The following is a 12562-nucleotide window of genomic DNA, read 5'->3' on the forward strand; positions in this document are numbered from 1 at the left end:
AATTCCGCTTTTGTCAAAGTGCGGGCCTGGTGCCTCAGCGGGAGTGGCGGTGTGGCTGAGGGCCCGAGGCGGAGGCTCAAGGCGGAGGGACAGGCAGACAGGCCTCGCCCCCGACGGAAGAGGAGCCCGGACGTGCGTGCGTGCGTGCGTGCACAGGATCCTTTCCCGATTCGACGTCGCACCTCTTCCTTCGCACCACCAGGGTCACAACCATCCTTCCTCCCCATCCTTCAGTCTCTTCTATATAGCATCACACATCCACTATACCAGCAGCGACAAACACCACCTGCATCGCCTCACTTCTCAGCGATCTCCTCCACTTGCCAGGAACCTCTTCGGCCACTTTCCCGGAGCTTGCTTCGAGCAATCCACCCTACCTCGACCAGCTGGCGAGGTGACACAGGCTCACAGGGACATCTACCAACAGCTTCGGGTTTATAACGGGAGGCTCCAGACTTATCTCTGGGCCCCCGACTCTTCTGTCCCCGTTTCTTCTGATCGAGGATGACTGCAGTACAAGATCGCGTCTGGGGTCTCCACGAGTTCGTGGCAGAGAACCCGGATGAAGTCTCTTTCAAGGTGGGAGAGGTGGTCATGATCGTCGAGCGTGACGATCAGTACGGTGATGGATGGTGGCAGGTGAGTGCTTCAAGCCTCTCTTGAGAGTCGCAGAGCAGACTCATTGAGCTCTCCTCGAATCAGACAAGTACTCATCATTTATCTCCCCGAACCTTTGACTCCAGGGTACCAACGAAAGGGGCGAAACGGGTCTCTTTCCCTTTTCATATACCACACTAGACCGAGAGCTAGCCATGAACTCCAAGGCGCTTGCAATGAGTGCCGGAGACGGAGGACTCGAGGCCCAAGTCAAGCCAGAACAGCAGCAGACTCAGCAGCAACAGCAGCCAGGCGTGATGAAGACAACCATGGCTGACGTCGATGCGGCTCTGACTGAGCTACAAGGCGGACGTGGAGGAGGTACGGATGGTACTTCCGGAGCTGCCGCTCCTGGTCGCGGTGTTCGCGAATCATTCCAGTCTGAACGCACCGCTGATCTATCGGTGGACGACCATACGGACGGCGGAGACGGCGATGGCCGGGTGGAGGATGAATACCAATCTCGGGCCAACGCTCGAGCAGCTCTGGCCGCCAATGCCAAAGCAAATGCCGCCTCTCAGATGGAAAAGGAACGCGCCGAGCAGGAGCGCATGAGAGCTCAGGCCCAGAAGATGTTCGAGGAGGAAGAAGCTCGACAACGTGAGATGCTACTCAAGAAGGAGGCAGAGAGAAAGGAAGCAGCAGCAAAAGGGGAGCTGAACCTGGCGAGCGCTAACGCCTCGAAACCAGCTCCTATCGAAGGAGTGGACATGAGCGATGACAGTGACTCAGAGGGCAGCGTCAATGGCCTAGATGCCTACCCACAAGCGGCGGCTAAAACACATAGCCCCCTCTTCGGCGGTCAAGACCGCGCCACGTTTGCTGGTCCTCAGCCTGCTTCTAGCCAGCAGTCCAGCTATCCTGCGCAAGACCAGTCTGCATCTCAAACACCGAAGTTCACATCTCCCTTCATGCCCTCCTCTGGCACCTTCCAAAGTCAAGGGGGCCCTGTATCGTCCAGCCTCGATGACGGACCTAGCCCTAGCACGATTCCCCCCGTGCATGACACGAAGCGAGCCTCTACAAATTCGCACTCTCGGTCTGTGTCTGGCCTCAGTCCTGTCAGCGAATACGAGGCACCTCCTTACCCAAAGAACTTTTCAGCAATCGGTAGCAAAGAAAAGTCCGACACGGCTCGCAGCCCTCCTGCTATGGCTTCACAGTACGAGGCGCCTCCTTATCCCAAGTCCCCGGGAACCGGTGAGGAGCGTCAAGAAGGTTCTTCTGCCACTGCTTCGGGTGGATTTAGGGGTTCTGGAGGTGCGGCAGCGCCTTATTCCGCGCCCGGACCACCGGGCTCTCCATTGAGCTCTCATCGAGCGGCAGGTGATCGCTCCCTGGACCAACGGTACTCCGCTGGCTCTGCTGCCCCGGCTCTCAGTTCCAACCACTTCGACTCGACTTCCGGATTTGGCTCCGGCACGCAGACCGCTGCTACATCTGTTGCAGGCAGCCGAGACACGCCCAAGAGTGTAGTTGCACCTGCTGCTACTGGCAGCCCTGTCCCTTCCTTCGGAGCTTCTCGACAGAACCAACAGGGGGGAGACCCAAATGATTGGGGCGTGGAACAAGTAGTGGAGTGGGCGCGATCGAAAGGCTGGGACGAGGCAAGCGTGGTGAGCAAGTTCCAGGAGCACGAGATCTCCGGTGACGTCTTACTCGAGATGGACATCAACATTCTGAAAGAGATCGACATCTCAGCCTTTGGGAAGCGATTCCAGGTCGCAAATGCCATCAAGGAGCTCAAGGGCAGTAGCGCAAGACCTTTGAGCCAAGGTGTTGCACTCTCGAGTCCTGGGGCGCCACCTTCTGGATACGGGTATGCTCCTTCCTCTCACTCGGCACGAACAACCAGTGACAATCACGCTAGAAGAAGCCAAGACTCGCAACCTCCTAATCAAACACCTGCATACCCAGTTGGCCAAGGGGCACCTTCAGGTTTTGGTGGCCCATTTGGAAGCTGGACGAATGGAGCCCCGAGCGGCATTGGCATGGGACCATCTCCTTCACAGGACCCCTCCGTCCCCAGCGATTCATCTGGAACTAACCGGATTGTGAGCTTCGATCGCAACACCTATCCAAACAACTTCTCCAGCACCGTCGGCAGTAGCCCCAACCCCAACTCGTACGATGGCTCTCGCTCGACTATGCCCCGGTCGCGTGAAACCACTGGAACCTCGGGTGCTGTCCCATCGTCTCCCTCGACGGATCAGCAGGCATCTGGCGGCGTCTCTTCGCCCGGACCCACTCGGGGAAAGACTCTGTCTGAGCTTGCAGACGAGGCTCTGATTAGCCGCAAGTCTGTGAGTGGTCCTAGTGCTGCAACTGGAGCATCTTCTCCTACCACTGGTTCTCCAGCAAGGAAGCGTGACTCTGGAGGCGCCAAGCAGCCTGGTTCTGGAGAGCGAGCTTCGTTCTTTGGCAGGATGAAGCGTGGGCCGGGGTCGAGCGCTACCACCGGGTCCTCTGCTGCAAATAAGGGCGGCAAAATCTCTCACAGCGACCTCAAGAACCAAATCTCCCTACCCACCAGCAGTCCGACCTACGACAGCGTTGGTGATACGGCTCGTCGGGGGATGATCGCGCAGGGCAATGGTGCCTCTGGCGGCAAAGATGCGGCTGGCAGGTCTGACCTTACTGGCTCAAATTTCAATGCTTCGGTAGGTGAGGGTGAGGGACCTGTCATGGGTCGCATCAGACCTGTCGATTTGGAAGGGTGGATGAAGAAGAAGGGCGAAAGGTACAACAGCTGGAAGCCACGCTACCTCGCCCTCAGGGGCAGTGATCTGGTCATCCTGCGAGACCCCTCAGCTCCTAAGATTAAAGGCTACGTCTCGATGAAGGGCTACAAGGTCATTGCTGACGAGAACACCAATCCTGGAAAGTATGGCTTCAAGATCCTGCACGAGACGGAGAAACCGCACTACTTCTCCTCTGATGATCCTATTGTAGTCAGGGATTGGATGAAGGGATTGATGAAGGCTACTATTGGCAGAGACCACAGCTGTGAGTATTGCGAAACCGATAGGGCAAATGTCGAGCACTGGCGTGGATGCTGACCAAACGACTTGCCTTTTTTCAATTCTCACAGTCCCTGTCATCTCTTCCTACAACAACGCCACGATCTCCCTAGTCGATGCGCAGAAGATGAACCCACCGCCACGACCTCCCTCGCCTATGTCTCGGGCTCGTACGCAGAAGGCAAAGGTGAGGGACAACACTACCGAGCTCACGGCAAAGGATGCCGCTGTCCTATCTAGTATGCCTGCCGGCGGCCCAGGATCTAAAGGCATGTGAGGATCGTACGAATGTGTTCTGCAAGCGTGCCGTGGTCTGCTCCTTGCAATCTTTCTTCATTTCTTCCTTCATCCATCTTCATCTTGCTGTGACATATCTGGTAATGAGAGACGTGTGAGGGTGCTGGTCAGAGGAGCGAGAGTAATCTGACTAGTAGGATGCCGGGCGGGATGGACTTGCCACGGAAGTCGAGCTGGGCGATGTGACCAAGGCTGCAAAGACAGTTGTACCGTCCCTCCTTCTTGACCTCCTTCCTCCTTCATTCTCTCCTCTCTTCATCCTCTGCCCTACTAACATGCTTGCCTGGTCCGCTGACCATCGATTTCTTCTCCTTACTCCTCTACTCACGCCGCGTCTCTCCCCTTGCCGCCACATTCTGCGTTGTATTCGCAAGACGCACATCCGACGACGTCCAGTCCCGAGCTTCGGAGGGCCAGTCCAATCACTCGAGCGAGCTCCCTCGGCCAAACAAGGACTCCATCCGCTTCCGACGTCCTTCGGCAGACGCGCTCATCAAGGCCACGACCAGATTATTCAAGACGGATACTGTTCTGCAGGAAAAGAAAGAAGCCAATGCCGAAGAGATGGAGCAGGGTAATGCAGTGTGGGGCTGTAGCGGCCAGAGAGAAAGCGAAGACTCTGTGCGGCAGCGTTTGGCACGACAGGAGCTGCCCGCACTCAAAGAGGAAGACCAGCACTCGTCGACATCTAGAATGGAATGGATCAGCTCGCCCTTCAAGCTTCCACGTCCTTCAAGCCCTCTGATACGGGATTGGAAGCCCGATGATTCTGCCAATGCTGCCTCGCAAGGTCCCGCGAAGACGGTGCCACGACGATACGAGAATGCATGGAAGAGACGATCCCATCTCGCAGGCGGCGACACGCCTGGCAACTGGCAGCATTTGGCCAACACGGGATACGCGACCGAGGGCAATGAAGAGTTGGAGAGCGATAGCGAGCAGGATCATGCGCTGCGTTTTGGCGTCGGACGTGCCACTCCGCGGCCCTTTTTCACGTCTGTGGTCAACACGAGTTCCGACTCAATCGGCAGGGCGGAGAAGACGTTCATGGAAAAGATGCGAGGTGCAGCCCCCTTTGCTAGCAAGCGAGCACCTAATGAGCAGGAGGGGAACGAGGAGACGACTGACGGCGCTGAGGCGACTCCTCGCAGGGCAGATTGGCCTCTTGTGAAGATACGCAAGAAGGGCATCAAGAAGAGAGTGCCTACTGCGCCTCGAGCCACTACAAGCGATGGCAGCTCCGTCCCCACCTTTGGCGGCTTCGCCAGACCCCGCCCAACATCCTACCACGAAGCGTCACCACGTCTCGGCCCTTCTGGCTGGGGCGAAGAGCCACCTAGACTCCCACCACCAATTATGGTAGGAGACAAGACACTTCCGCTGGTCATCCTGCCTCGGCACGAGAGACCGAGTAGCTGGGGCGAAGGAGTTGACACGAGGACCTTGCAGACTGAAGCTGGTCGCTTTGCTGATCCTCCGCAAAAGCTGCGGTCTTTAGTCGGAAATCAAGACTAGAAACGCAAATGACAAAAATGTTGGTGCTGTGTAGACTTCCTTTCTTCTCTCTCGCACTAGATCGCACCCTCAACATTCCCATGATAATGCACTTTACTATTTGTCGACAACACATATCCGCGGCTGTCTTGTCCCTGCCGGCGGTCTGGCAGCCGACTCGCTCTGCTCCGCTTCGGCGCGCTCCGTTCCGACCCCGCATTGTGGATCGGAGCTTGCCGCTGGTCCGGCGAGCCGTGCAGGGCCGGGCCGAGGTGAATCGTGCATCTCGTATCGCTCCCACACTTCGTCATCTCTTGCTCGACACCCTGACGCCTCGTACGCTCCCCTCCTCTGGCCCAGACAGAGATGACGGCTGACGATCGGAGCACAGGTGGCGATACTACCGATCGGCCAAACGCGCAGGCTTCTTCGTCCTCGTCTGTCTCCTCAACACACTCCTCCTCCTCTTCCTCCTCCTCCGACCCTGCGAGCTCACGCGGTCTCACTGTAGGCATCACCAATGTCAATACTAGCATGCTCAGTCGCCTCGATGTAGGCAAAGACAACGGCGATGCCGAGGCCCTGAATGACCTCAACGTCGTCGAGTCGTACGAAGCTCACCTCCGTCAGAACCCGCGCCGGTTCATGGAGCAACTCCTCGCCGCTTGGAACGGCTCGGGCTGGAGGGGCTACACGGACTACATTGGTGCTCGTATTCTCGAGCCTGGCCAATCCGACAAGACGGCCAAGGTGGTGCTTTCCAGTGCGAATGTGCAAGACCGTATCCTGACGCTGGCAAAGACGAGGACTGAGACGCTCTTTCCGCAACACACGATTGACTCGCAGACCTCTCCGCAGAGACGCAAGGAGTTTCAGAGGGCGAAGAATAGACTGAGGAAGAAGCTAGAGGAACAGTTGACCGATATGGCTCAGTCGCAGATCAATGTCTCCATTGGTCGATTGGACTCGCTGAGTTTCATCAAGGTCTTTGCCGCCTCGGTGAACAATATCCTCACGCGCATGTACCACCGGGGCATTCATATCAATGTGCCACAGGTGCTGGAGCTGAGGAGAGTAGCTCAGCAGGCGGCAGAAAAGAAACAGAGCATTATCTTTCTGCCGTGTCACAAGAGTCATATTGATTATCTGACCATCTCGTGGCTGCTCTTCAGAGTGGGACTCAGCTTGCCGGCAATCGTTGCGGGAGAGGTGAGTATGGATCGGCATGACAGACACCATTACATGAGACTGTTGCTGATATTGCAGCTCTTCCGCTCTTTGACCATCTTAGAATCTCGACCTGCCCGTCGTTGGAAACATCCTACGAGGTGGTGGTGCCTTCTTCATCCGCCGCACCTTCTCCGGCGACCACCTCTACCCAGTCGTCATCCGCGAGTACATCGAGGAGCTGCTACAAGGAGGAAGGAACATCGAGTGCTTCATTGAGGGGACACGGTCACGTACAGGCAAGCTGCTCCCGCCGAAGCTTGGTATCCTCAAGTACATCGTAGAGGCGCTACAGACGGGACGCACAACGGACTGCTGGATCTGCCCCGTCAGTCTGCAGTACGATTCAGTCATTGAGAGCGAGACATATGTGACTGAGCTGCTTGGCAAGCCCAAGGAGCAAGAGTCGCTACTAGGTCTCCTGTCTGGCTCTGGATCACTGCTATCACTTAAGCTGGGGAGGATCGATGTCCGTTTCCAGAAGCCTTGGTCGCTCAAGGAATTCATCGACGAGCAGATGGAGCGGCGAAAGATACAATTTGACAGTGCAGGAGGACAGACGCAGAAGGTCGACTTCGCAGAGAACAACGAGCACAAGACGCTATTGCTCAAGGCCCTTGGGTACAAGGTAATGGGCGACATCAACAGGACTAGCGTCGTGATGCCTGCTGCCCTCGTCGGCACTGTCCTCTTGACACTTCGAGGCAGGGGTGTCGGTCGGGCTGCCCTCGAACGCAAAGTTGAGTGGCTGCGGGGAGCCATCATCGAAAAAGGCTACCAGGTGGCGGACTTTGGCCAGATGTCCGTGTCTGAAGTAGTCGAGAGAGCTTTGGGTTTGATGAAGAATCTCGTCGAAATACAGACAGACGTGATGGAAGTGACCATCCTGCCGGCCAAGAGATTCGAGCTGAGCTTCTATCGCAATCAGGTAAGTCGAGGATACGACACTGCAGACAAGGAAAGACGGAAGCTCACCAGCGTCGTTGTTCTTGCAGGTCATTCACGTCTTTGTTGAGGAGTCGATCTTATGTGCTTCGTGCTACACAAAGATCAAGCAAGGTGGCACTGCCCCGATGCAGACCATGACTCGCGCTGCAATCCTTCGCGAAACGGCTTTCATCTCGGGGATCTTGCGCAACGAGTTCATCTACGGCACATCGGGCGCCGAGACCAATGTGAATCGCACACTTGCTGCTCTGATAAAGCAAGAGGTACTCGAGGAGACGAGTGCTACAGGGGACGAGGAGGGTGAAACGAGAATTGGACTTCACAGACTGGAGAGGGAGAGGGGTCGCGACACCTTTGACTCGTTCCTCTTCCTCATCTGGCCCTTCATCGAGAGCTACTGGGCTGCGTGCTGCTCCTTATTACTTCTCGCTCCACCTCGCGAACAGCAGAAGCGTCCTCTACAAGGAGGAGCTGGAGAAGAGGGGGAGAGAGAGATTTTGTGGTTCGCAGCAAAGGACTTTGAGAAGAAGGCTCAGCTCTTTGGCAAGACGCTTTATCAACAGGGAGAGATTGCCTACCTCGAAGCGATCAATGCAGCTACACTTTCGCAGGCGTTTGGCAGGATGGAGGAGCTAGGGTTGGTGTTACGCAAGAAGTCTGGTGAGTGCTTTGATCAAGCTCGGGCGTGAGCTCAAGCATCGGAGTGCTTCGAGATCGACATAGCCGAGGGATACTGACAATCGCTGTCCTCTTTTCACGTCACAGACTCGGTGAAGCCCATCCCTTTGATCGCCATCTCCCCAGAGTACACACCGATGTACGTCTTCCCTCCCACTCCCTCTTCATCCTCCTCCTCCTCCTCCTCCTCTGCAACACCAGCACCACCTCCCTCTAGCAACTCCCCCCTCCCCCTCCCTTCCCAACATCCCAACAGTCTTCCCCGCCTCTGGGACTTCCTAGAGCACCTCTCCTCCTTTCGTCGAGAGGGCAAGGAGCGTCGTGAGACTTCTCCTGCCAATGAGAGGATCATCATGAGACATGTAATGGCGGATGATTCGAGAGTGGTGGAGAGGAGTTGGGTGTGGGTTGATAGAGAGGGAATGCCTGTTAGAGGTGGAGCTAAGGGGAGAGCGGGAAGACAGGAGGAAGGGGGCGCGAGATTGTAGGCTGGAGCTAGCTCGGCCTTGGCCTGAAGCACAGGGATCTTTACTTTTGAAAGTTTGCGTGTATCAAATGTCATCCTATTCAGTTTGAAGAAGAGGAACGGAGGTGCTGCTAAACCGCCTATGGCGTGTCTACAATTGCTACCCAGAATGGCTCGACTCAGGACACCTATCAATCAAGCCTTGACCGTCTTGCCACTACCACCTCCCGAGCGAATCAAGTCCAGGAAGTTGGCCTTGCTGAGGTCGGCCACTGTATCACATATCGAGAGCAGAACATCACTGTCAGTCGCAACTCTTCTCTGTCTCCTCCTCTGCCCTCGCCACTCCGAGAACTCACACTCTTTGCTCTTCCCACCCAGCGCATTCTTGCTCCCCGGCCTGACAACCGCAGTTGCACCTCCTGCAGATGCAGAGCTGGCGGCGGCGGCGGTCAGGCCCTTGTTCCTCTCCTCGACGTCGTCGGTAGTGGTGGACTGGGCTGCTCGGATCGCGTTGAAGAGCTTGACGACTGTAGTGTAGTAGGGTAGATTTTCCAGATCAGAGTGAGCTTTCTACGCTCAAATCGAGGAATAGAGGAAGAGCAGAACTTACCACCCCGTTGCGCCACCTTCCTCAACCGTCTCTCAAATCCCTTCGATCCTCCCTCCCGCAACCACTCATTCATCTTCTCCCCATCCTCAGCATCACTCTCCTCTGCTTCCTGTCCACCTCGTGCCGTGAGTGCCGAGCTCTGTCCAGGCTTCTCCCCCGGCCGACCCCACCCACCAATCAGGTCTCGCACCCTGAATTGGTCTTCCCGGCTACGTCGCTCCTCTAGGGCTACTCGGGCGGCCTTTTCAGAGAGCTTGGTGGAGGAGATTCGTGAGCTGATGGAGGGTGCGAGGGAGAAGATGGGAGCTTGTGGTTGACTCTGGCCTTGCACCGAAGCTTGTGTGGTGGGTGTCTTTGAAGTGGTCTTCTGAGAGGTTGAAGGGACAGCACTGGAAGGAAGGGAAGAAGAGGCTCCTTCGTCGGATTCGTCGCCTAGGAAGGCGGAGAGGGTTTGACCGAAGGAGGTTGGCGAGACGGCACGACGCTTGCGCTCTGAACATCGATGAAGGTAGAAGATCAAAAGTGAGATTAGAAGTCAGTAAAGGACCTTTCTCCTTGGAGAGCGCATACACGCGCCCTCCCCTGTACTGAAGCTAGTATACTCACTAGCCGTCTTACTACTGCGTCCCCTCTCCATTGCATTTTCAATCTCTTCATCCGTTCCAACCTCTCCATCCTCGTCCTCTCCATCTTCTGCAGCACTCCCCAGCGTCTCATCCTCCTCCTCCTCCTCCTCCTCCTCCTCCTCCTCAGCAGCCCTTCGTCGCTTTCCAGCAGCAGCAGAGAGCTTCGTAGGGAAAGCAGCGGGTCTTCCTCCTCTAGAAGCAGAGGTGGGAGAAGTCATCGACTTCGCTGGCTTCCCACCGGTACTTGTACTTCCAGCAGCAGAACGGGAAGTAGCTCCTCTTGCAGTAAGAGCGGGAGGTTTGGTGCTGAATTTCCCCTTTGACTTGCCGTGTGAGGCGAGCCCGGAGGGAGAGGGACGGGTGCGATGTGGTGGCATGTTGCTGCTACTGATGCTGCTGCTGCCTTTCACAGCTATGGGAAAGACGAAAGCTGTACGTTCAAAGACAGGAGCAGTACGATGAGATGCGCTACGACGAGGAAGAAGTACGAATCCTTGGTACTGTAGTGAGTGAGTAGTGAGTAAATGACCGCCTCCGCCCAGCCAAAGCTTCCCCTTTCCTCGCTCGCACCCTCCCTTCCGTCCGCCTAAAGTCACCAAAAATTTGGCCGACTTGCACTCTGAACACATCGGAACGGAAGGGAACGGAATCCTAGATCTAGCGCACAGAGCACCTCCCACCCTCACCCACCAGAGGGGGAAAGATTCTCGATCACAGCGCCAGACAGTCGGAAGGTCATATCACGGGATATATCGCAAAAAAAAGAAGGCACAAACACGACACGATCAGAAGGGATATGAGGAAGTGGGGGTACAGAAAAGAGGGGGCGGGGTGAAGGGGTGGGAAGAGGGGGGCGTAAAGCGCAAAGTGGATAGAGGTTGGGAAGGGGGAATGGTAGTGCGAGGGGTGGTGGTGATGGTGGTGGTGGGTGACTGGACTAGTGAAAAGGGAATAAGAGAAAAAAAGGAGAGACGGTGGGTAAAAGATCGTGGTATTGATCAACATCATCGTGAAGATCATCATCAGAGGAGAAGAAGTTGCAGCGCGGCCGGGCGACCGGGCGCTTGAGGCCAAGACCGAGACCGAGACCGAGCCCGGATACCGCAAAGAGAGGAGAGCGCGGAGTGGAGCAGACCAAGAGGAGTAAAGGTCGTGTAGAGCCGGGCGCCAATGGAGAATGGAGAGAGATTGTCCAACTGATGCTCACTTCCACGCAGGTGCGCATGAGAGGTGGGGCTTGAGGATCTCAGAGAAAGAAGAGGAAGAAACGGGAGGCTGGAGGGGCATCTAGAGAGTTGGCTGGCTGCAGAGGGCGTCTGCCTTCTGACCTGATGCGTTTCGTCTCTCGTCACTCCCAAGAGGCTCGGCCTTGTGCGACACGGGTTCGTAGCTGGCAGAGGTAGCGCCGCACACTACCCTGGCAGAGCTGAGGCTGCAGAGCTCCGCTCATCTTGCTCTCTGTCCCTTCGTCCGTTTTCGCTTTCCAGAGATGTGAGGCGACCCCCGCTCTCCTCCAAACGTCGCCTTTACAGTCCGTCCTTGTATAGCGTATAGGTGACTCTGGCTCCGATCAGCCTCTCTTTCTAGAGAATTGTGCATCCCTTCTTCTTCTTCTGCCCGACGGGCTTGCCTGCCTTGAGGGCCGTCTCTCCTCTCAGCTCCCTAATCTGGCGCACTACGGTGTAGTAGGCCTTTTCCACATTGACGCACGTCTTTGCCGAAGTCTCCACGAAGCCGACGCCGAGACGGCGTGCCAGAGCTTTCCCTTCCTCGATGCTGGAAGATTGGGAGGGGCAAAGGAAGAATGGTAGGGCAATGCATATATCAGAAAACTTGCTCCACGCCTCTCAAGAGAGCGCAACCCTGCAACTCACCCAACTTCACGTTCGTTGACCTTGTCGCTCTTGTTTCCGACCAGCATGATGGGGACATTTGTAGGCTCTTGATCTTTCACTCGCCTAAGTGGGAGGGGCGGCAAGCGTAAGACAGGTACGTACCAAGCAGTCAGCGTGTGACCTTCCCTTCTTCTTCGCTCCCACGCTGCTACTCACGAGATTTGTGACCTGAATCTCTCCACCCTCTCAAAGGTGGCACGGGAAGCAATCGAGTAGACGAGCAAGAATCCCTCTCCCTCTCTAATCCATTGATCCCTCAATGCCGTATACTCTTCCTGCCCTGCAGTGTCCAGTACCTCTAGCATGCAAGGTTGGTCATCGATGACCGTCTGTTTGCGGTAGGAGTCTTCAATTGTTGGGTCGTAGGTCTCGACGAAGTGATTCAGACAGAGCTGAATGGTCAATGCCGTCTTTCCTACACCTCCATCTCCTAGCACCACTAGCTTGTAGATCATCATTTTCCCACTCATGGCTGTCGAGAGTGGTAGAGGAGAAAGGGCGAGCGGGCTATCGTATTGACGTCGAAGACTGTCAGGCCGTCAGGGGAGAAGGACCTGCTGCTGCTACTGCTGGGTGCTGGTGGTGGCCTGGGCAACGGGGTAGATGAGGAGGGGTGTTGTGGTCACGAGGGATGTTCGATC

General features: G+C 56.2%; 5 protein-coding genes across 5 annotated transcripts; 2 read left to right on the forward strand and 3 right to left on the reverse strand.

The window, feature by feature from the left end:
• The first annotated feature begins 179 nt into the window (after positions 1 to 179).
• BCV69DRAFT_73624 (hypothetical protein) lies at positions 180 to 4029 on the forward strand. The gene is made up of 3 exons (XM_025495491.1): positions 180 to 639; positions 744 to 3663; positions 3749 to 4029. The coding sequence occupies exons 1-3, from the start codon at positions 505 to 507 to the stop codon at positions 3952 to 3954; spliced, it is 3261 nt and encodes a 1086-aa protein (XP_025345600.1). The 5' UTR covers positions 180 to 504; the 3' UTR covers positions 3955 to 4029.
• Positions 4030 to 4447, reverse strand: BCV69DRAFT_73625 (hypothetical protein). Its single transcript, XM_025495492.1, has one exon. It carries the CDS (start codon positions 4354 to 4356, stop codon positions 4105 to 4107), a length of 252 nt encoding a protein of 83 aa, XP_025345601.1. The 5' UTR covers positions 4357 to 4447; the 3' UTR covers positions 4030 to 4104.
• Positions 4448 to 5801: 1354 nt separating this feature from the next.
• BCV69DRAFT_314637 (acyltransferase-domain-containing protein) lies at positions 5802 to 8971 on the forward strand. Its single transcript, XM_025495137.1, has 4 exons — positions 5802 to 6677; positions 6760 to 7623; positions 7691 to 8303; positions 8409 to 8971. The coding sequence occupies exons 1-4, from the start codon at positions 5835 to 5837 to the stop codon at positions 8807 to 8809; spliced, it is 2721 nt and encodes a 906-aa protein (XP_025345602.1). The 5' UTR covers positions 5802 to 5834; the 3' UTR covers positions 8810 to 8971.
• Positions 8862 to 10538, reverse strand: BCV69DRAFT_285072 (hypothetical protein). Its single transcript, XM_025493262.1, has 4 exons — positions 10007 to 10538; positions 9401 to 9892; positions 9147 to 9317; positions 8862 to 9059 (listed from the first exon to the last, which is right to left on the reverse strand). Exons 1-4 carry the CDS (start codon positions 10401 to 10403, stop codon positions 8983 to 8985), a joined length of 1137 nt encoding a protein of 378 aa, XP_025345603.1. The 5' UTR covers positions 10404 to 10538; the 3' UTR covers positions 8862 to 8982.
• A 1071-nt stretch (positions 10539 to 11609) lies between these two features.
• On the reverse strand, positions 11610 to 12391 carry BCV69DRAFT_301241 (putative small G-protein Ras2; the record flags this gene model as incomplete). Its single annotated transcript, XM_025494543.1, has 3 exons — positions 11610 to 11802; positions 11901 to 11984; positions 12078 to 12391. The coding sequence occupies 3 exons, from the start codon at positions 12389 to 12391 to the stop codon at positions 11610 to 11612; spliced, it is 591 nt and encodes a 196-aa protein (XP_025345604.1).
• Between the last annotated feature and the right edge of the window lie 171 nt (positions 12392 to 12562).

Source organism: Pseudomicrostroma glucosiphilum, assembly GCF_003144135.1.
Source record: "Pseudomicrostroma glucosiphilum strain MCA 4718 unplaced genomic scaffold BCV69scaffold_16, whole genome shotgun sequence".
In the NCBI taxonomy this organism is placed as follows: Eukaryota; Fungi; Basidiomycota; class Exobasidiomycetes; order Microstromatales; family Microstromataceae; genus Microstroma; species Microstroma glucosiphilum.